The sequence below is a fragment of the Primulina eburnea genome, chromosome 7, assembly GCF_022965805.1.
Source record: "Primulina eburnea isolate SZY01 chromosome 7, ASM2296580v1, whole genome shotgun sequence".
Classification (NCBI taxonomy): domain Eukaryota; kingdom Viridiplantae; phylum Streptophyta; class Magnoliopsida; order Lamiales; family Gesneriaceae; genus Primulina; species Primulina eburnea.
The window spans coordinates 17675653-17698745 of NC_133107.1; the positions used below are offsets into that span (position 1 = coordinate 17675653).

General features: G+C 37.0%; 2 protein-coding genes across 2 annotated transcripts; both read left to right on the forward strand.

Moving 5' to 3' along the window:
• The first annotated feature begins 4150 nt into the window (after positions 1-4150).
• On the forward strand, positions 4151-5719 carry LOC140835744 (uncharacterized). Its single transcript, XM_073201150.1, has one exon. The coding sequence runs from the start codon at positions 4151-4153 to the stop codon at positions 5717-5719; it is 1569 nt and encodes a 522-aa protein (XP_073057251.1).
• A 345-nt stretch (positions 5720-6064) lies between these two features.
• LOC140835745 (uncharacterized) lies at positions 6065-6589 on the forward strand. Its single transcript, XM_073201151.1, has one exon. It carries the CDS (start codon positions 6065-6067, stop codon positions 6587-6589), a length of 525 nt encoding a protein of 174 aa, XP_073057252.1.
• Positions 6590-23093: the final 16504 nt, after the last annotated feature.

A 23093-nucleotide genomic window follows, 5' to 3' on the forward strand; every position in this document is an offset into this window, starting at 1 on the left:
CGTACTGTATACTAACCATGACTAAAGGTTCATGTAGACACTATCAGTGATACCTAGGGTATCATGGGGCGATGCTACTAGACGCTCTTACCATGATCCGATGGGTACAATCAGAAATGAGTTCTGACATTCTTGATCAAGGAGTTGATGAAAATAATGGGGTTAACTAGGGTAAACCCGAATAAGAATAAATGTTATTCTGAATCACATGAAGATGTGAACCCACGGCTAACTGTATCCCTAAACCATATAGGGTCACACAAGTATTGGATTCTGTGTTCCTGTTTAGATAGTCAAATTTCAAGGAGTTGGAATTTGGCGACTATAGTTTGATGGAGATCAAACAAGAAGATTATAAAAGATTTTATGAGCTGACTCCATAGGATGGAAGAAATGGAAGTTAGAATGATCGCTAAATAAAGAAGGAGAGTCGAACTGCCTGTTTTTTGAAGGAGTTCACTAAAACTGGCAGCTGGCAAATATTGTAACTGCTATATATGGAAAGTTCCAAATTTGGTCAATGAAAATTTTGATCTTCGAAATTTTCAATTTTCATTATAAGAACAAGATTTGTATATTTTTTACATCGGCGCTCTCGGATTGTCGATCGGGGTTATAATGAGTTCGGAATCATTTTTTAGTGAATTTGGAATTTACTAATTAAATGATTGTACTAGTAGTGGTGACTACTAACATGCACAAATTCCCATAAATATTCTAGAGGAGTCTAGAATTAAATTAACCAAGATGTTAGTTTATAAATTAAATAATGGTTATTTAATTTATTATTCATATACATGTATATATTTTATATGTTGATATAAAATTTGTGTATATGATATTATTATCTCATGTATTATTAAAGGTTAATAAATACATTATATATTAATTATATGAAAGTTTAAATATAATGAAATTATAAGAGTCTTTGTGGGAGAGGGACTCCTAATTAGATTAGGAGTCTCATTTTATAAATACAACATTAGGGCTCATTCGTTGATGATGAAGTTTTGGCACACAAAACAATAAAAAATTCTCTCCAATTCCTAAGGTAAAGTCACGGCCAAGACATAGAAAATTGTGTGAAGGAATTTTGGAAAATTGATTTGTTTAATTGTTGATAAAAATCAATAATTAATTGTTAATTATTGGTTAATAATCAATTAGCACAAAATCATGATTGAGAATCATGAGACCCACGGCCATCTCACAAATTTTGGTGATGAAATTTCGGCCCATTAGTTTCTTCCACGCCGCGCCGCACCGACTCCGAATTTTTGAAATCTGGAGGCAACAGTTTCAACGCACAAATCATTTGTGATTTCTAGTGCAACCAAAACGAGGAACAAAGTTTCTGATCGTGGACCTAATTAGACGAACAAATTTGAAGAGCCGTTTGTAGGGATTTACAAGAAGGACTATATCCGTTTAAACATCGGAATAGTTTGGAGTCAATCGTTAAGAACGCAATGGTATGATCCTAAACGCCTTATGAATGTTTTTAAACACACGACGCCCAAGAACAAAAAATTTTAACTTGCGTTGCGTCTTGGGTGAGAGAATACGATGTCCCAACAGTCAAAGGGACTGCCATGATTAGGAATGGTTAGGGGATGTTTTTACATGTTTAAAAGACTCCTAAAACACACCAAAAACGTTGCAAATCAGGAAGAACCAAAACTGAAACCGTAGGCACCACAAAAGATAGGAACCGAAGGTGTGTTGGCAAGTAAGTGTCATGTGGGCTCGGTTCTGTGCATGGGCTGGTAGGGGCTTGGCTAGGGCTGGGTCAGGGCCAGTGTCAGGGTGGTCTCAATTTAGGGTCTGGTAGGGTCCTAGCCGCATGGCTAGGCAATTAGGAAGAGCCCATGATCACATGGACTCTTCCCTCACGTGTGTTTGGTGCAGCCGAGTGCTGCAAACTTTCGAGGGGTTAAGGGCTTGGCTAGGGTGGTCGAGGTGATGGCTCAAGGTGGTTCAGAGTGGGTCAGGGAGGCTAGGGCTCGGTGATGGCGGCTGCAAAGAGTCCCACGCAAAGGATGACTCTTGCGCACAATAGGGGTCGCGCGGCGTTGGTGCTGGTTCGCCTGGCTGCTGCGTGGGTTCAGGGGCTTGGGGCTATTTGTTCATGGTCTAGGCGAGGTCCAAGGGTGGTCAGGGTTGGCTGGGTTTGGGGGTGGATCGGCTGGAGGTGACTTAGGATGATTAGGAGTCTTCTAGCGTAAGTTTAGGAGAGTGCAGAATGTTGGGTCAAGTTTCAGAAGTATTTTGTGCAGGCCATGGATGGTTTTACGGGCTGGGCTTAATCAGGAGGGTTCCTAGGTCGGTTGGCTAGGTTTTGGCTTGAGGTGGCTCGGGCATGGCTCGAGTAAATTGGGAGATGGCTCGGGTGGTTCGATAAGGTGTCTATTTCGAAAATTAAAAGGCTAAAAATGAATCCACGGGTTTACGGGTGTGTCTTATAACTTGGAAGGGTAGGATAAATAATAAAAATGATATGTTTAAAATTTGAGATCAAAATAACGAGTTTTGGATTTATTCGGGATTTAATCGCCACACGAAACACTAATTTACGAGTTAATTAAAAAGCCTAGTTTTGAGCCTTATAAAATTATGAAAATTTATATTTAAACTTAAATAATTATTAAAGCCTAAGTTTTTAATTTGAGAATTTTATATTAAGGTTTGGTTTAATTCGGGATTAAAACGCAGTTATACTTCATATTTAAAGATTAATTTAAAAGTCCTTATTTAAGCTAAATAATAATATGGGAAAATTCATGTAAACTTAAATAATTATTTGAGACATGTTAGAGTCAACGAATTAACAAAAAGTCAAAAACGTGAAATTTTACGTCTAAGGGTAAAACAATCATTTTACACCCGAAAATTTGTAAACGTCATGGCAGTGTCCTAAATGTTGTTCTATATGCTAATATGATTATTTGAAATTTTTTTGCACCTTTATATGATAAAATAGGTATTTTAAATGTTTAAAGATTTTTATATGTCAAAAATGCCTATTTTATATGTTTAAGGATTTGTACATGTCACAGGTTATTTTAAATGTGATGATTTTCTACGTTAAAAAGATTATTTTAAATGTTTATAGAATTTTATATGTTTAAGCAGGGACGGATTTAGTGTAGGGCGAACGGGAGCCACGGCCCCCCCAAAAAATTTTAAAAAAAATTTTAGTATATATTAATTTTTTTTAAACTAAATATATAAACAAATATATATATATATATATATATATATATATATATATATATATATATATATATATATATATATATATATATGTGTGTGGCCCCCCCAAAAATGAAAGATACGTCCATGTATCTCAGTGGCTAAAGCCAATTATAACAATTGCTCCACCCGATTTCGAAACCTGATCACTACAAAAAAACGGACACCATAGCGACGGTTTTGTTAAAACCGTCGTTTTCGGCGACGGTTTGGTTAAACCCGTCGCAATATAGCGACGGGTTTGCAAAAACCGTCGCCGATCAAGATCGGTGACGGTTCTTGTCAAAACCGTCGGTATATAGCGACGGTTCTTAGTAAAACCGTCGCTATTTTTCTATATATACCGCCCTTGCCGAACATTTTCTTAAACGATTTCGTCCATATCAGGTAGTTGTTATACTCTTATCAATTTTTTCGGAGTATCGATTTTTTTTATTTTGTACTGACATTGTTTTGTATTTATCTCGTAGATTTGCTCGTCGATGTGATCTTCCATCTGGTTCTTCGTGGGATGTATTGTTGTAATTAATTAGTTTGTTCCATCTTTTAATATTTTGCTCTTTGTTTTATTGCTGTAATTAATTAATTTGTTCCACTTGTTTCCAGATTGATTTCCTCACTATTTCCAGTCACCGGCAAAGCTCCCCGGCGTCTTCTTCGGCGAGCCGCCGTCCCGGGTCAGGTAACAACTGGATTCAGCTGCGTTTTTGGTAATTATTGCTGGAAATAATTGACAGTACTCATACTTATTTTCAGAAAGAAGGTAATTCTACATCCTCTTGAACTTATGGATTATTGAATTCATGTTTGATTTATGAGATTTTATTGTGTTATGATGTTAGTTGATTTAAATGATCAGATTTTATTTATTGTTTCATGTGTAGTTTTTTTTTCATAAATGGGAAAATCTGGTATAATTGATAAATTCTTTAAGAGGAAGATACCAAATCAATTAGATTCACCCAACTCTACAGCTCAGTCCATAGCCTCGGATGATAATCTTCCACCTGAGGTTGAGTCTCAAAAGTTTAGAAAGGTTGAAAATACCGAGGTTGATCTTAACTTGTTAGAGCGTGATCCAGGATTGCGTCGACAAATATGGGAATACTCTCCCAATGAGCAAGAGGAAATTCGTCGAGCTTATCTAAATCTGAAATCATTTCAGCCAATACTTTCAGAATACCCACTAAACAAGAACAGTCTTCATCCTCGCAGGTTTCAATCGTCCTGGTATGAGCTTTTTCCTTGGTTAGAGTATTCCCTAGCAAAAAATAAAGCTTTCTGCTTTCCATGCTTTATCTTTAACAAGCCATCTGGATGTCCGAAGCAAACTGCATTTACAGTTGATGGATTTGATAATTGGAAGAAGGTTCGAAGTGGAAAAACATGTTCTTTCCAATGCCATATTGGAAAAGATAATGTATCATCACCCCATCGTATTGCAGAAAAGGCATGTGATGATTTAATGAACCAACCTCGACATATACAAAGATTTTTCGACAAAGTTAGCTCAGAAACAGTTGCAAGAAATCGTCTTCGGTTGAAAGTTGGTATACATGTAGTTCGGTTGCTTGCACTTCAAGGCGTTCCTTTTCGAGGTCATGATGAGAGCTCTAATTCATCTAATCGTGGAAATTTTCTTGAATTTCTTGATATTGTGGCTTTGTATAATGATGAACTTTCATGTGCAATAGAGAAAGCCCCGAAAAATGCCAAGTACACATGCCATGATATTCAAAAGCAAATACTTCACATGTTCTCAATCCGAATGAAAAATATAATTCGTGAAGAAATTGCAGGGAGCAAGTATTGCATATTCGTCGATGAAGCTCGTGATGAGTCGAAAACAGAACAATTGTCTATAGTGTTGAGGTTTGTGGACAAAGATGGATGCATACAAGAACGTTTTTTTGGGCTTGTTCATGTGTCAGATACGACAGCTTTGACATTAAAGAATGCTATATATTCTTCTTTGGCACATTACAATTTGGATGTTCAAAATATTATAGGTCAAGGTTATGATGGTGCTAGCAATATGAGGGGTGAGTTCAATGGATTGCAAGCTTTGATTTTGAAAGATTGTAAGTCGGCTTATTATGTTCATTGCTTTGCCCATAGACTGCAGTTGGCTCTTGTTGGAGCAGCAAAAAATGTAACTCCCATTCATCAGTTTTTCGATAAATTAACTTTCATAGTTAATATTGTTGGTGCTTCGTGCAAGCGTAATGATGAATTGAAGGAAGCTCACACAGATGACATTGCTCACTTGATTTCTATTAATGAACTTGAGACAGGGCGTGGACTTAATCAGTTGTGCACTTTACAACGAGCAGCTGACACGCGTTGGAGTTCTCATTTTAGATCTGTGTGGAGCTTGATCAAGATGTTTAGTGCATCATGTACGGTATTGCTCAAAGTTATGGAAGATGGGCTTCCTTCCCAACGAGCAGATGCAACATCTGTTTAAGATGAAATGACTTCATTTGATTTTGTATTCATCTTGCATCTTATGAGAGAAATTATGGAGATCACAGATGTTCTTTGTCAGACATTGCAACGTAAGTCTCAAGACATTTTGAATGCAATGGAGCTAGTGTCATCTACAAAAAAATTACTTCAAGAGCTAAGGGATGACAAATGGGATGATTTGCTTGAAAAAGTGAAGTCTTTTTGTGTGGCTCGTAATATTGATGTTCCTGATTTTAGTGCTCAATATGTTGATAGGTGAGGTAGAGCTCGTCGTCATCAAGGCAATTTCACCATTGAGCATCATTATCGGGTAGACTTATTTTATGCTACGATAGATTCACAAATGCAAGAAATTAATGTGCGTTTTAATGAAGATGCGGTGGAGTTACTTATGCTTAGTTCTGCCTTAAATCCTCAAAATGCATGTGACTCATTGAGATATCTGGATATATGCAAATTGGTTGAAAAGTTTTATCCACAAGATTTTACTAGTGACGAAAAAGAGCGACTAGAGATGCAGTTGAAGCATTATGAGCATAATGTAGTTATAGGGCTATACTACAAAAGTCTTTCAACTCTTTCTGAGTTGTGTCAATGGTTGGTGAAGACTAAAAAAGCTGATATATACGACATTGTTTTTAGAGCGATCGTGCTTGTGTTGACTCTTCCAGTTTCTACAACTACTACAGAACGATCATTCTCAGCTATGAATATCGTCAAAACTCGGCTTTGGAGCAAAATGGAGGATGCTTTTCTCTCGGATGCATTGATGATATTTATTGAAAGAGAAATTGCTAAAAATATTTGTATTGATACTATCATTGAAGATTTTGAAAACTTTAAGGAACGTCGAATTCCTTTTAGTTAGAAATACTTTTGTTAAGAAACGTACGGTTGATGTTTTGTTCAATATAACCCGTAGAATTTTTGTCTTTTCCATTCTAAATTTTTGTTTGTCTTTTGTAAGCGGCCCCCCCAATGTCGAAATCCTAGATCCGCCCCTGTGTTTAAGGATTTTTATGTCAAAAGGCTTATTTTAAATATTTATGATTTAAAATGTCAAAAATATGTTATTTTAAATGTTTATGATGTTGAAAGGTCTATTTAAAAGATTTGTGGATTTTTATATGTAAAATGTTTCTTTTAAAACATTTATGGATTTTTATGAGGAAACGATAACATTAAAAGATATGTTGCATGCTTGCTTTTAAAAAGAAAGGGATATTAAATTCATGATTTTTATAAATTGATGAAAATGTGAAACATTGGAGAAGGTTAAGTAATTGTGACTATTGAGGATATGATGATAAGAATGGGGATATCGTGAGGGGAAAAGGCCCAGATGGAGCCTATTTTCGGGAGAAGGCCCTAGAAGGAACCCATGCGTGGGAAAAGGCCCCAGAGGAAGCCCGTCTATGGGAGAAGGCTCCCGACGAAGGCCCAACGATCATATTTTCATTCGATGAGGATAGGCCAAGGCTCAGTTGACGAGAGATCGTCGCTGATGTGCTCGCCGCCCAGTACTTTGGTTACATGTAGATGGATCCATCGACTTTTTGAGGTTTGAGGAAAGTCACAATTAACGATCTGAATTCAATAAAAAGGACATATGCTTATTCTCATGATAAAAAGATTTATGTTATGAAATGAGGAAAAAGAAAATGTTGAGGTTTATGTTATGCATGTGCATATGAATATGTTGAGAATAATATGAAAAGGTTTACGAAAATGTTTATGAAAATGTCTATGTGTAAAGTTGATGCATCATTATGCAAATTTGTTTAAAGTTCATACGTCATGAAAATGTTATTGCATAAAGTTTATGCATCTTCAAGAAAACGATATTTTAAGTACGAGTATTTTTCATTGTTGTATGTGATCTATATGTATTACTTGTTATCAAGATTATGGTGTGTTGAGTCTTTAAACTCACTGGGTGTGATTGATGCAAGTGATTATGATAATAATATTAATGGAGGTCTTGATGGTTCACTTTGCTGGACTGAAGGTGCACATAATCCGATGACCGACGCTAGCTTTCCGCACTAGTTATGATTTATGATTTCAAGTTATGTTAAAGATATTTTTACGACTTTATTTATGTTATGAGATATTTTTGAGAGGTAATAGTATGTGCTATACATTTCAAATAATGATTTTAGGTTGGTAAAACATTGGACGATTTTATGCTTCAAAATATTTTCCTTTGGATTTTTAAATGATTAGTTGGATGCTTATTTTTAAAATTGTGACAAGATATTTTAAGGTATATATATATATGTATATTTTAATTATGGAGATTATGGATAAAAAATTCTTTTTAGCACGTTTTAAGAAAACGAGTAGCAAATGTTTCAAAATGATGTCTAAGTTTATCTCGTCCATTGAAACTAGACTCCAAAACCAAGATGCATAGATAAAGGGGCTAGAGAATCAGATTGGACAATTAGCAAAGATGATAGCAAGTAGAGAGCAGGGCATCTTACCAAGTAACACATAGACAAATCCAAAAGAGCAAATGAAGGCCATCGAGTTGAAGAGAGGAAAAATTTTAGAGTCTAGAGAAAAGCAAAAAAAGTCAAGTACCGGATGAACTGACTGAGACATCTAAAGTTAAGTCTTCTAACACTACACCAGCACCCACTGCACAATCAAAAATTGTTATACCTCCTCCTTTCCCTGCAGCATTGAAAAAAGCAAAACTTGATGCGCAATTCGGTAAGTTTCTTGAGGTGTTTAAAAAATTGCATATCAATATTCCTTTTGCCATGATTTGATGCAAATGTCTAGTTATGCTAAATTTTTGAAGGATATCTTAGCAAACAAGAGAAAATTGGAGGATCACATGACGGTAAATCTAACTGAAAATTGCTCCACTTTGGTGCAAAACAAAATCCTACTAAAACTTAAAGACCCAGGGAGTTTTTCTATTCCTTGCATGATTGGTGATATTGTTTTTCGTAAAGATTTGTGTGATCTTGGTGTGAGTATTAATCTTATGCCTTTGTCTTTGTTTACGAAACTTGGATTGGGAGAACCTAAGCCAAGGAGGATGTCTTTATAGCTAGCAGACAGATCTGTCAAGTATCCACGGGGAGTTATTGAGGATGTGCTAGTGAAAGTGGACAAATTCATTTTTCCTGCAGATTTAGTGGTGCTCGACATGGAGGAGGATATGGAGATGCCTTTGATTTTGGGGAGACCGTTCCTTACAACTGGCAAGGCTCTAATTGATGTGCGGAAGGGAAGTTGAGATTGAGAGTGGGAGAAGAGGAGATTACTTTTGACGTTTTTAATGCACTTAAGCACACACTGCATTCTGATAGTTGTTATAGAATTGATGCTTTTGATTCTCTTGTGTCTAACTATGTGCAGGATACTCTTAGGGACCCTTTGGAAGCCACTCTCACTACTGAATTAAGAGAAGACGAATTGGATGTAGAGAAAGCCGAAATAGTCGCATACCGCAATGCCAACCAGCCATGGAAGAGGCAAATAAGGATGAGATTAGAGGACTTGGGGATCGAAGAGACTTGATCCCTCTGAAGTCAAGCCTAGAGGATCCACTAACTCTGGAGCTCAAGCTATTACCTCCACATCTGAAATACGTCTATCTAGGTGAGAATAATAAACTTCCCTTGATTATTTCTTCTTATTTGACAGCTGTGATGGAGGACAAACTGCTGAAAGTCTTGAAAGCGCACAAGAGTGCATTTACATGGAAAGTGGCAGATATCAAAGGATCAATCTATCAGTCTGTATGCACAAGTTATTGATTGAAGAAAAGTACTCACTCTTTGTGCAACCTCAGAGAAGATTGAATACAAAGGCGCAAGAGGTAGTAAAAGCAGAAACTATCAAACTCCTTGATGAAGGTATTATCTATCCTATATCTGATAGTGCATGGGTAAGTCCTGTTCAATGTGTGCCATAAAAGGGTGGGATTAATGTTATCACAAATGAACAAAACGAATTAATACCCACTAGGACTGTGACGGGATGGCGTGTGTGCATTGACTTTAGGAAATTAAATGATGCTACCCGTAAAGATCACCTTTTGCTGCCCTTCATTGATCAAATGCTTGATAGGTTAGCGGGTCATGAGTTTTATGGTTTTTTGGATGGGTATTCAGGGTATAACCAAATCATGATTGCGCCCGAGGGACCAAGAGAAAACCACTTTCACTTGTTCTTATGACACTTTTTCTTTTAGACGGATGCCCTTTGGTTTGTGCAATGCCCCTGCCACTTTTCAGCGATGCATGACCACTATATTTCAGGACATGATAGAAAATTTCCTTGAAATATTTATGGATTACTTCTCGATATTTGGCTCTTCTTTTGATGACAGTTTGCAGAATTTGAAGGTGGTGTTGATGAGATGTGAGGAGACGAACCTGGTGCTGAATTGGGAGAAGTTCCACTTAATGGCACAAGAGGGAATTGTCCTATGATACAAGATTTCGGAGCATGGAATAGAGGTGGATAAGGCAAAAGTGGAAGTTATCAAGAACTTACCACCCTCGACATCCATAAAGGGAGTTAGAAGTTTCCTAGGCCACATCGGTTTTTATCTGCATTTTATCAAAGATTTTTTCAAAAATTGCCAATCGTCCGTCTTCTTTACTTATGAAAGATGTGCCTTTTTATTTTAGTTCTAACTGTCTGTAGCCATAAGAGGATTTAAAGGAGCGCTTGGTGACGGCTCCTGTTTTGGTGGCACCGGATTTGGATCTACCCTTCGAGGTCATGTGCGATGCCAGCGATATTGCGGTTCGCGATGTTCTTGGCCAGCTGCAAAACAAGGTATTTCATACAATATACTACGCAAGTAAAACCTTAGATGAGGCTCAATTGAATTATGCAACCACTGAAAAGGAATTACTTGCAGTAGTATTCGCGCTTAATAAATTTCATTCATATCTTGTTTTGTCCAAATTCATTGTTTACACAGACCATTCTGCAATTAAATATTTACTTGCTAAGAAAGATGCAAAGCCACGCCTACTTAGGTGAATTTTATTGTTACAAGAATTTGATCTACAAATAAAGGATTAGAAGGGTGTTGAGAATGTGGTAGCAGATCACTTGTCTAGATTGGAGCTGATTAGTACTGACTGTGTAGATCATGCTATTAACCATTGGTTTCCTGAAGAGCAGCTATTTGAGGTGAAACACTATCCTTGTTATGCAAATTTTTCTAACTTTCTTGTCACAGGCACACCACAACCAAATCTATCGTTTCACCAACGAAATAAATTCTTCTCTGACGTGAAACATTATTTTTGGGAGGAACCATATTTGTTTAAGATTTATGCAGATTCCATGATAAGAAGGTGTGTTGTAGAGGAAGAGTTTGGTCAAATTCTCAACCATTGCCATGACCGTGAGGTATGTGATCATTTTGGACCAACAAAGACGGCATATAAGGTACTTGAATGTGGCTTTTATTGGCCAACCCTCTCTAAAGATGCTCGTTCTTATGTGCTAGCATGTGATAAATGCCAGCAGACATGTAACATCTCTAACCGTCATGAAATGCCATTAAATAATATCATTGAGTGTGAGGTTTTTGATGTGTGGGGGATTGACTTCATGGGACCGTTTCCCAGTTCGTTCACGAAAAAATATATTTTGGTTGAGGTTGACTATGTGTCTAAATGGGTAGGGCAGAAGCATATGCCACTAATGATGCTCAAGTGGTCCTGAAATTTTTAAAGAAACATGTTTTTAATAGATTTGGAACACCAAGAGCTATCATTGGTGATGGTGGCACCCATTTTTGCAACAAATTATTTGAAAAACTTTTGAGCGAATACGGTTTCACACATAAAATCTCCACCCCTTATCACCCCAGACAAGTGGTCAAGTGGAAGTGTCTAACCGAGAGATCAAGCGGATTTTGGAAAAAGTGGTAGGTGTCAGTAAAAAAGATTGGTATGTGAGGTTAGATGATGCTCTTTTGGCATATAGGACTGCTTTTAAAACACATATAAGCACTACACCATATAGGCTACTATTTGATAAAGCATGCCATTTACCTGTAGAGTTAGAGCATCAGACATACTGGGCAACAAAAGCACTAAACTTTAACTTTACTGATGCAGGTGAACGACGTCTGCTTCAACTAGATCAGTTGGAAGAATTCTGGAATCTGGCATATGATCTCGTATTATCATACAAGGAGAAGACAAAGAGGGCTCAGGACAGGCGAATCATCAAAAGGGAATTCAAGAAAGGCGAAAATGTCCTACTCTACAACTCCTGGTTGCGACTGTTTCCCCGAAAATTGAAGTCACGATGGTCTGGTCCATTCGGGATTTCTAAAGTTTACCCATCGGGAGCTGTGGAACTGCAAGATGGAAAGGATGGGACATTTATGATCAATGCCCAGCGACTGAAGCACTACATGGGTAGCACAATTGAGCCACAACTTGGAATCACCCGGTTCCAAGACAATCTGAACTGAAACTGACCGACAGTCAAGCTCTCGACTATAATTGAGAACCACCTCTTTTCCTTAATTAATTCGATTTTACTATTTTAGTTATTTATTTATTCTACTTAATTTTTACAAAAAAATAAAAAATTTGGGGGCAGCGCACGAGGTCCACCCGTGCCAACACTTTGGTCCGCTCGGGCGAACTGGGCGAAATTTTCTTAATTAAAAGCCGTCAAGCTTCCGCCCGGGCGCGCCCCTTTTTCAAAATAAAAAATAAAAGCTGCAAGTCATCCTCATGAGCGGCAACTCATGTCCACCTGGGCGGGTCGCGGAGATTTTAAATGTGCAGACTCTCCTTTTCTCTTCCCCATTCAAACCCTACCCTTTTCCCTTCGAAATTCCGCCGCCTCCACTCTCAATCTCGCTCAAGTAAGTTGTTTTTTGTGCCGATTTCAGGTCAAATCTTGTGTCACCACCTTCACCAAACACCAAGGGTGTCAATTTTCCGGCCACCACTACAATTTCCCGCCATCCCTTTGTTTCTCCAGCCACCGCTGTAACTTTCCGACCACTACTGTCATTCTACGACGCTTCCTATCTCGGAATCCTAGTTCCGGCAACACACCTCCTACTCCGGGCTTCTTGTTCTTCACAAATCATCAACGATGCCGCCTAAGAAAGCTCGAGTAAGTCACGATGCTTCTTCGTCATCATCTCGTAATTCCCATTTGTTTGTGAAAAATGCAGCTAAGGAACGCTATGAACATTTAAAAATACATCGAGCTCCAATTCAAGAGCCTGATTTCCAGCTTGTGCAAAACATTTTTGCTGGAAACAAAATTCTGGAGTTTGACAAACTAATCAACCAACTGAAAATACGAACCAACTGATCGAGCAAACTGAAAAAGCAAACTGAACTCAGCAGCTGGACTTAATAACTAAAATCAACTGAGTGATCAGTTGGAAACTGACCAGTAGATATATTCAGTCGGATGCTAAGCACTCTTCAACTGAACGTGTCTCGGGAAAGAACAATCAACCGTCAAGAGACATAGAAGATTGCAACGACGAACTAAAATCAATACAGCTTGGAACAACGCATTTCGGCGAAAGTAATTAAGACGCCGCATCACAATAAATGAAGTAAACAATGCCCAAGGAATAATCAAGAAGAATTCAACGGATACAAGATTCAAATTTACCTCAAGTTACCGTTGGAGGGGAAGATTATAAATATGACAGAAGAGAAGCTGAAAAACAACAACGAAGTGAATACTATTCAAAAGCTTGCTGTTACTCTGTTGAAATACCAGCTCACCTCTTACTTGATTTATTCGTAGCAATTAAGGCTACAATTTGAGCTTACAAGCAAGTTGTAACAATCGTTGAGATTCGTTAGTTCAAAGATCAGTTAAGCATTGAGAACATTCTGTATACTATGAGTTTCAGTTTTTGGCAGTGTTAAGTCCAAGCTGAAGTGGGTCAGTACAATCCTTGTATTTGATCAAAGTCTTTTAGTGGATATCCTATCCTTGTGATAGAAGGGGTGACGTAGAAGTAATTGAAATCTCCGAACATCCAGAAACAACTCTTGAGCATTTTATTTTTGTATTATATCTTTCAGTCAGTTACTTTTCGCAACTGATTCAGTTTAACTGATTGATATTGACCAACAAGATTCCGAGAATCAGTTTGTCACCAGACTGAACTCAAAATTCGAAAAGATCAATTTTAATTGAGAGTGTTTATTCAAACCCCCCCTTCTGAACACTCTTGATACGTTAACCGATCCTAACAAGCGGTATCAGAGCGGGTGAATCTTGTTCTTGAATACTTTTGATCTACAAAACTTGATAGCATAACTTCATTCAACAAAATTCCTATGTTCTCCAGAGAAGAATTCGATGATTGGAAAATCAGAATGCAATCTCATTTAGCGGCACAAGATGATGACATGTGGGTATATCATAACTGATGGACCCATGAAGATTCTAAAAGCAAATACAGCAGTTGACATCACAGAAGGGGCACCACAAAGAATAGAAAAGCCCAGAGATGAATGGACAACTGAAGATAAAAGAAAAGCAAATCCTGATAATGTGGCCAAAGACATTCTGTACAAAACACTGGACAAAGCAACTTTCAGCAAAATAAAGATGTGTAAAACTGCCAAAGAAATTTGGGAAAAGCTGATCCAGTTTTGTGAAGGAAATGATCAAACCAAAGAAAATAAACTTTCTGTTGCTGTGCAGAAGTTTGATAACATCAAAATGAAAGCAGGAGAATCGATGCACGAGTATGATGAAAGAGTAAGTAGTATCATCAATGAGCTAAATGCACTTGGAAAAGTGTATACCAACAAAGAAATTGCACTGAAGGTAATGAGAGGTCTTCCCAAAGAATGGGATGTCAAGACCATGGCAATGAGAGAGTCAAAAGATCTGAACCAAATCGAACTCCATGATCTGTTTGCTGATTTAAAGGCCTACGAATTTGAGCTGCAAACTAGATAAGGAGAACCATCTACTTCTGCAGCCACAACTGCTCTAGCTGCTGTCAGAACTGAACAAATCAGTTCAGTTGAAAAATCTGCTGCTCAGTTGAGTAACGCTGCTATGTCATTGTTTATCAAAAAATTTGGAAGATTTATGAGAAAGAATCAAGAAAACTTCCAGAAACCATATCAAAGAAACAACTCCAAGGATGAATCAAATGCATGCTACAATTGTGGCAAATCATGACACTTTATTGCTGATTTTCCTAAACCTAAGAAGGATATCCAAGGCTCAACTGACAGAAGAAAGAAATCATATGAACACAAAAGAAGACCCAATGAAGATAAAAAGTTCTTCAGAAAGAAACATGAAGTGCTCTTAGCTGAAGAAAACAAATCTAAATGGGCAGAAACTGACAGTGAAGAGTCAGAACCAGAAAGCTCATGCAGTTCTAGTGATGATGAGGAAGTAAAGTGCTTAATGGCTAATGATGCAGCAGAAGAGTCATCTAGCCAACATGTATTTGATTTCAGTTCAACTGATTTTACACGAGAAGAACTCATTCTCACACTACATGACATGGTAGATGAGTATCAGAAACTTGCATAATCATTTGAAAAACTCAAAGCAAAGCAAACTGATCCCACAGATGATAAAACCAAAACTGATGAATAAGTTGAAGGGTTAAGTCTAAAAGGGAAATTACTGAGCTAAAAGCAGAAAGAAACAAAAATCAGTCATTAATACAAAAGTTGATGCTTGAAAACACAAAACAGACTGAGCTTATTCAGTCGTGGAACAAATCATCTATTGCATTGACTGATATACAGAACTCCCAAAAATCAATAACTGATAAAACTGGTTTGGGGTTCTGTAACCAAGATGAAATACCAACCAATGATACTCAACAAAAACTGAATATGAGCAAAGGGAAATACATTCACTTTGTCAAATCAGTTATGGTACAAGAACAATCAGAGCCAAGTAAACTGGTTGAAAAGCCAACTGAAAGTATGAACAAGGGAAAAGATATGGTATTGGTTATAGCCCAAAAGTGGTAACTGATTCATGCAGTCAGTCACCAAAAAGCTTTTACAAAAACTATTCTAAAGGCTATTCCAATTACTATAACTGCAAGCCAGTTAAGAAGAGATATAGATTGAACAATCAGTTGAATAAAGCTAAAATTCATATTGTATCATCCGTACACCACACAAGCACACAAAAGCCGAGAAAAACTATTTGAAATACAGCTACTGGAAAGTCTGTTAGACTAATCCAAGTATGGGTTCCTAAGGGACTAATCAGTTCAGGACCCAAATAAATACGGGTACCAAATTATATTATGTGTGTGACTGCAGGTAACAGGTACAAACAAGAACTCAATATGGTATTTGGACAGTGGATGTTCGCGACATATGACAGGAGATGCAAGTGTGCTATCTCAACTGATCAAATACAGTGGTCCAAATATCAGTTTCGGGGACAATTCCAAAGGTAGAACTGTGGGTAAGTATAAGCTTATCCATGGTAATTTTACTTTTAAAGATGTTCTATTAGTAGAAAAACTGAAGTATAACTTGATCAGCATCAGTCAATTATGCGACAGTGGATTTTCAGTACATTTTGACAAAAACTCATGCTCAATTAAAACTTCAACTGATGAAATCATACTAACTGGCAAACGATATGGAAACACATATAAAGTCAGTTGGAATGATCAAACTAATGCACCAGTTTGTTTTATAGCTTCCAAATCATCTAAAAACTAGTTGTGGCACAAGAGACTAAGTCACTTAAATTTTAAATCCATTGCCTATCTGAGTAAACATGAAGTTGTAACTGGTTTGCCCAAAATAGAATTTTCAAAAGAAAAACTTTGCTCAGCATGTCAGTTTGGAAAACAAGTAAAATCGTCTTTTAAAAACAAGGGCTGTAAATCTTCATCCCGATGCTTAGAACTATTGCACATGGATCTCTTTGGTCCTATACCAGTCATGAGTTTAGGGGGAATGAAATACACCTTGGTGATTGTTCATGATTTTTCAAGATTTACTTGGGTTATCTTTCTCAAATCAAAAGACCAAACTGCTGACAACTGATCAAGCTTTTCAGAAGACTTTTAAATGAAAAATCATTTGGAATTGATCGAATCAGATCAGATCGAGGAACTGAATTTATCAATCAAACTCTTTCAAATTTTCTAGAAAATGCTGGAATCAAGCATGAGCTCTCAGCAGCTAGAACTCCTCAGCAAAATGGTGTAGCTAAGAGAAGAAATCGGACCCTTAAAGAAGCTGCTAGAACAATGCTTGCTGATTCAGGTATTTCTCAAAGGTTTTGGGCAGAGGTAGTAAACACTGCGTGTTATACTAAGAACAGATCAATGATTAATAAGAATCATATGAAAACACCATATGAGATCTGGCATGGAAGAATAAGTATAATTACTTACTTCAAAATATTCGGTTGCAGATGTTTTATCCTTGATAATGGTAAAAATTATTTAAGAGTGTTTGATGCTAAATTTACAAAGGGAATATTTCTTGGATACTCATCAGTTAGTATAGCTTATAGAGTCTTCAACAAGAAAACCCTAAATGTTGAAGAATCTGCTCATGTTGATTTCGATGAAACTGAACTAACTGATAAGCTAACTGATCAAGTTGAGCTAGTTGATCGACTGACAGATATCAGTTTGGAGTATGATAATGAAGAAGACAATCATATTAATCAAAACACTCTTCAAACACCCGAACCAGAAGTGTCAGATCAATCAGTTGAACCAGAAGCCATTTCTAATGATCAGTTGATAGAGCAAACTGATGATATTCAGTTACCAACTGAAGAAATTGCTGATACAACAAATACTGAGTACAGATGGAGAAAATCACATCCACCTGAATTGGTAATAGGAAATCCATCTGATCCAGTAAGAACTCGCAACCAAATGCTAAATCTATTTATCTGTTCAGCTTTTGTTTCACAACTGGAACCAAAGAAAACTGATGAAGCTCTTGCTGACCTTAACTGGGTAAATGCAATGCAAGAAGAGCTAAATCAGTTCACTCATAACAATGTCTGGAACTTAGTTCCAAGACCAGTTTCAAAAACTGTCATAGGTACAAAATGGGTGTACAGGAACAAACTAAACGAGGATGGTTCAGTTGTGCGCAATAAAGCGAGACTAGTAGCACAAAGATACAGGCAAGAGGAAGGAATTGATTACGATGAAACATATGCACCAGTTGCAAGACTGGAAGCAATCAGAATATTCTTTGCATATGCTTCGTTCAAAAACTTCAAAGTCTATCAAATGGATGTCAAAAGCGCATTCTTAAATGGTCAACTACAAGAGGAAGAATATGTTGAACAACCCCCAGGTTTTGAAAATCACAACTTTCCTAATCATGTATATCATTTGAACAAAGCCTTATATGGTCTTAAACAAGCTTCCAGAGCTTGGTATGAAACACTTTCAAAATTCCTAACTGATCATGATTTTTTTGTTGGTTCAGTTGATAAGACATTGTTCAAATTCACTAAAAATTATCACATTTTATTAGTTTAAATTTATGTTGATAATATCGTATTTGGGTCAACTAACCCCAAATTATGCGAAAAGTTTGCTAAGCTGAAGCAGGATAAGTTTGAAATGAGCATGATGGGTGAACTGACATTCTTTCTTGGACTGCAAGTGAAGCAACTGGAGACTGGTACATTCATCAGTCAGACTAAATATACAAAGGAGCTGCTGAAGAAATTTGGCATGGAATCATGTTCAGCTGCAAATACTCCCATGAGCTCATCGGTAAAATTGGACACTGATCAAGGGGGAATATCAGTTGAGGCGACACTATATCGAGGTTTAATAGGGTCATTATTATACCTAACTGCCAGTCGCCCTGATATTGTATTTGCTGTGTGTATTAGTGCTAGATTTCAAGCAAATCCTAAGCAATCACACCTCTCAGCTGCTAAAAGAATTTTGAGATATCTTAAGGGCACACAAACTGTTGGGTTATGGTATTCTAAAGACTCTACTTTCAATTTAGTTGGATATTCAGATGCAGATTATGCAGGATGTAAGCTTGATAGCAAAAGCACAAGTAGATCTTGTCAGTTTCTAGGAGACAGACTGATCTCTTGGTTCAGCAAGAAGCAAACATCCGTAGCTACCTCAACAACTGAAGCAGAATATCTTGCTGCTGGTAGTTGTTGTGCACAACTGATCTGGATCCAGCAACAACTGAAAGATTATGGAGTAATTAAAAATAATTCACCCATATTTTGTGGCAACACGAGTACAATTTCCATCGCTTATAATCCAGTTCTTCACTCAAGGACAAAGCATATAGATGTCAGACACCACTTCATCAGAGATCATGCTTTGAAGAAGAACATTAAATTGGAGTATATATCAACTGAACAACAAGCAGCTGACATCTTCCCAAACCATTACCTGAGACTAAGTTTTCTTACTTTCGCAATATTCTTGGTTTAATTGATTTGTCTTAAAATTATCACTAATGTTACTTTACTAACAGAATTATCAGCAGAAAATACGAACACAACAAATTGAAAATAATATTCCATTAAGAATACCACCGATCCCAATTTACAGAAGAAATCATAGAACCAACTGTATCTAACCATTCTCTAACCCTATCATTCATCTCATAAATTCGAATTCTAGAAAAAGCCCTAGTTTTAGAAATCTTATCAACCGCATGCCACTCCTTCCATAACATTGCTTCCAACAGACACTTGTCCTCAATCAAATCTGTAACATGCCTAACTTCAAAACGTTCAAGATATTTTCTTGTTGTTGCTGCTTGAGCACGAGTAGGAATTGCACCACTTCTACTCACCCTCTGCAACTCATGAATCTTAGACCATGTTGACATCACTTTTTTGAAAACATAGTCTTCCATCCTTCATTTCATCTCCTCTAAATGAGGATTCGATTGTTCAGTGACATGAATGTGTGTACTGCTGCATGCATCAGAGTCCGACATACTGAATTGTTATTGTTTCACATTCGATAGAATTTAAATGCTGAAGGAACCGAAGAGACTCAATTCAACCGAAACGTTTTTCTCATTTACATAGACTTCTTAATTATCAGTTGATCATTATCAACTGATATCAGTTTGACATTGACTATTTAATGCTTAACCAATCATCAGTTCATCTGTTTATAATCGTAATTCATATAATGAAATTTATTATTTGCAGGAAAAATAAAAACAAAGAAAAGCCAGAATAAATACTTCATTCAACGATAAATGTTTGCTTGAACTACATTTTCATATTTTTCTTCTATATCATCTTTCCACATTCTCAACCAAACAGATAGAGCTGAGGAATATGTCTTGCAAAAGCTGTGAGAAGAAGCTATGCGATTAAGGATCTCCAGTTCCTTTCGAAGAATCAGCTGATAGATATGACCATCTGTAAAGATGTCCACCCACACAGCTATGTGGAAATCCTCTCGCACCTCTCTCAACTCTGCCATCAGTTTGGGAGTGGTAGCCTCTCCAGAATTATACATGAACGCAAGCTCCTGTAACTTTTCCCAGTAGGGAAGACTTGTGTAGAAGACTTCGTCTTCTATAGCAGCCTTTCTAGCTTCCAGAGAAAAAGGCGAAGCACTCGAACTACTCGCATCTGCCATTTTTCTCGTCTTGAATATTTTTTACTAATATGACTGAAACTAACCGTGTTATCTCTATTTATAGCAGAATATCAAGGAATCTGAAGGGTCATCAACATTTCATCAAATGATAATTTTTCTTATCTTTAAATTTATTCGCTTTAATTATTTTATGCACTAATTAAGGGGGAATAATGGTTTTAAGAAGTTAACTAAGAAGACAAATGTCAGTAAACTCTCAACTGAAAGGACACAGTTTTACAACTGATCGTTCAGTTGGGAATTTCACCTAATCTTCTCATATAAGTTAACTAATTAAAACAAATTATATTCCAAATCAAGTGACGTGACTGTCTACTATCTAATGATGAATCTCATTTTGAAAACGTGGAAACATTTGAACCATTTAAATTGAACACACGCTTATAGAACACGTACACACGTCTTTATTCAAAAATTTTAATGGATTGACACGTGTCCCGAATTTAAACAGTCACGAACAACTGTACTAAGCCCGCTTCAATTCAGTTTTTCTTTTCTATGCGTACATCATCTCAGAACAAATTCATACATTTCGAGCTTATATTTCGCAAAATTTCAGGTTTCCTTACTCTCAACAATGGAAAATCAGATCCCTGCTCATATGATGAATGCCATGGCCATTGATTTTGACTCAGTTCTATCAATTCAAGAAGCTGATGTTAGGAACGTTTTTCTGAAAATTGAAAATGCTGGTCTCAAGATGTTCTTCGGACAATCTTCGCAGGAGATATACACCAAGGAAGTAAATGAGTTCTATCTGAACGGGTATGTCACTGTTGATGGAAGTATCTCTATAACTATCAATAATCAGCTGTTGATCCTAACTGAAGAGACTTTTGGAGAAATATTCTCCTTACCAACTGACGGGTATGCAAACTTTTATGAAGTTAAAACATCTGATATTGAGGAGATGCAATCTTTACTGTTTGATGATGGACGGAAAATCAAAGTTTCCGATCCAAAGAAAGAACTGAAATAAAAAATTCAATTATTGGCTGATATTGTGGCAAAGGGCATATTGGCTAAGGCAGGATCTTATGCTGCCATTACTCTTGAAAAATTTCAAGTGATGACCATCATAATGGGAGGAAAGAAAGCTAACTGGAGGCATATTATTTTCAAAATTCTGAAGAATATGCTTAAATCTGCCAAACAATCAAGAGGCTATGCCATTCCAATCAGTTATCTCTTGAAAATTAAGGGATTGGTAGCTGACAATGCTGGAAAATCATCCAAGTTCAAAATATTCACTGCAAAAAACATCTTACCTCTAAAGACCAAACTAGATATTTTTTCCAAACAGTCTACTCCAACACCAGTAAAGAAGGCCAAAAACTTGGCTCAATGGAAGACTGCAAAACGAAAACTGATTATCAGTGAAACAGATTCAGAGAAAACTCCTTCTCCTAAACTTGTCAAGAGACCAAGGACGCAAAGAACCAAATCAATAACAACAGTTGAATTCATCCCAACTGATAAATTATTAAAATCAAACGCTGAACAGCCAATACCAGCTGTTCCCTTGAAAGCAATCTCAGCTGAGCATTCAACTGAAGGACAATCAACTTTGCTCTCCACACTGTCAAAGATGAAAGACACTGAATCTAGTGATACGACCAGAATTGCTGGAGTAAAAGCTCCACTTATTCAAATCACTCGTCATACTTCTTTACCTTTTCCTAGACCAACTGGAGTTGTACTCAGAGAAAGGATTGATGCTACTACATCTGGATTGTCCATCCCTCACATTCTAACTGATTCCAAGGGCAAGGGTAAAATTCAAGAGGAACCTCGACCTACAAATGCCATTCAAACTCATATTGATCTGATTTGGCAAGAGGTAAATCACTTCGCTGAAGAAAAACTTCAAGTTTTTGAAGAATGGATGAACTTCAGAGTTCATGTTTTTGCCAAGGACCTACTCAAAAAATCTAAGCTAAAAAGATTCATTGCTCTGGAAAGAGCAGTGCTAAAGATGGTCAAGGCTTCTTCAATTCATCAAGCTTTGCCGAGGAAGAAGTATTTCTTTGATCTCTCAAGAGAAAAGAAGCTGCAGCAAGTTGTTGCTGAGCTTAGGCAAAATTACAACCCTATCAGTCCACTGCATACAATGATAGAGCTGTGTTCACCCAACTGGACACAGATCTCAGAAATCTACAAAGTGAAATCAAATTTCGGGAACAAGATCAGGAATTGGTTCTTCCTGACATATCCTTAAATTCAAAAGCAGAAAAAGATTCACCCTCCTCCCAACAGAAAGAGTCATCTTCACAACCGGCTGCTGAAGAGCCAGCTCAAGACGTGCCTCAATCTTCTCAGGTTGAACATCAACTTTATTCAGAAACTGAACTATCTTTTGCAAACATTGATTAAATCATTCAGGCCGTAGCTCTGGAAGCTCAGCTAGAAGAAATGCATTCTGAATCAGTTGCTCCGTTAACTGAAGAACCAGAACAAGATATTCAGTCACCATCTAAAGAAATAGTTGAACCACTTGCTGATGAAGAACCAGTCTCAAATTCAATACAAGAACAACAAGAAGCACCAGTTCATCTAGAAATCTATGCTGAACAAGTTACTCAAACTGATGAACTCGAAAAATCTCCAAGTCAAGCAGTTGCTGAAAATGTGAAGAGTCAATTGATCATTCAAACAAAAGAATCAGAACCAAGTTTAGTAAACTCTCAACAAGAGACACCAATGGAAACTGACCAAGTGTTATCTGCTGACCAAACTA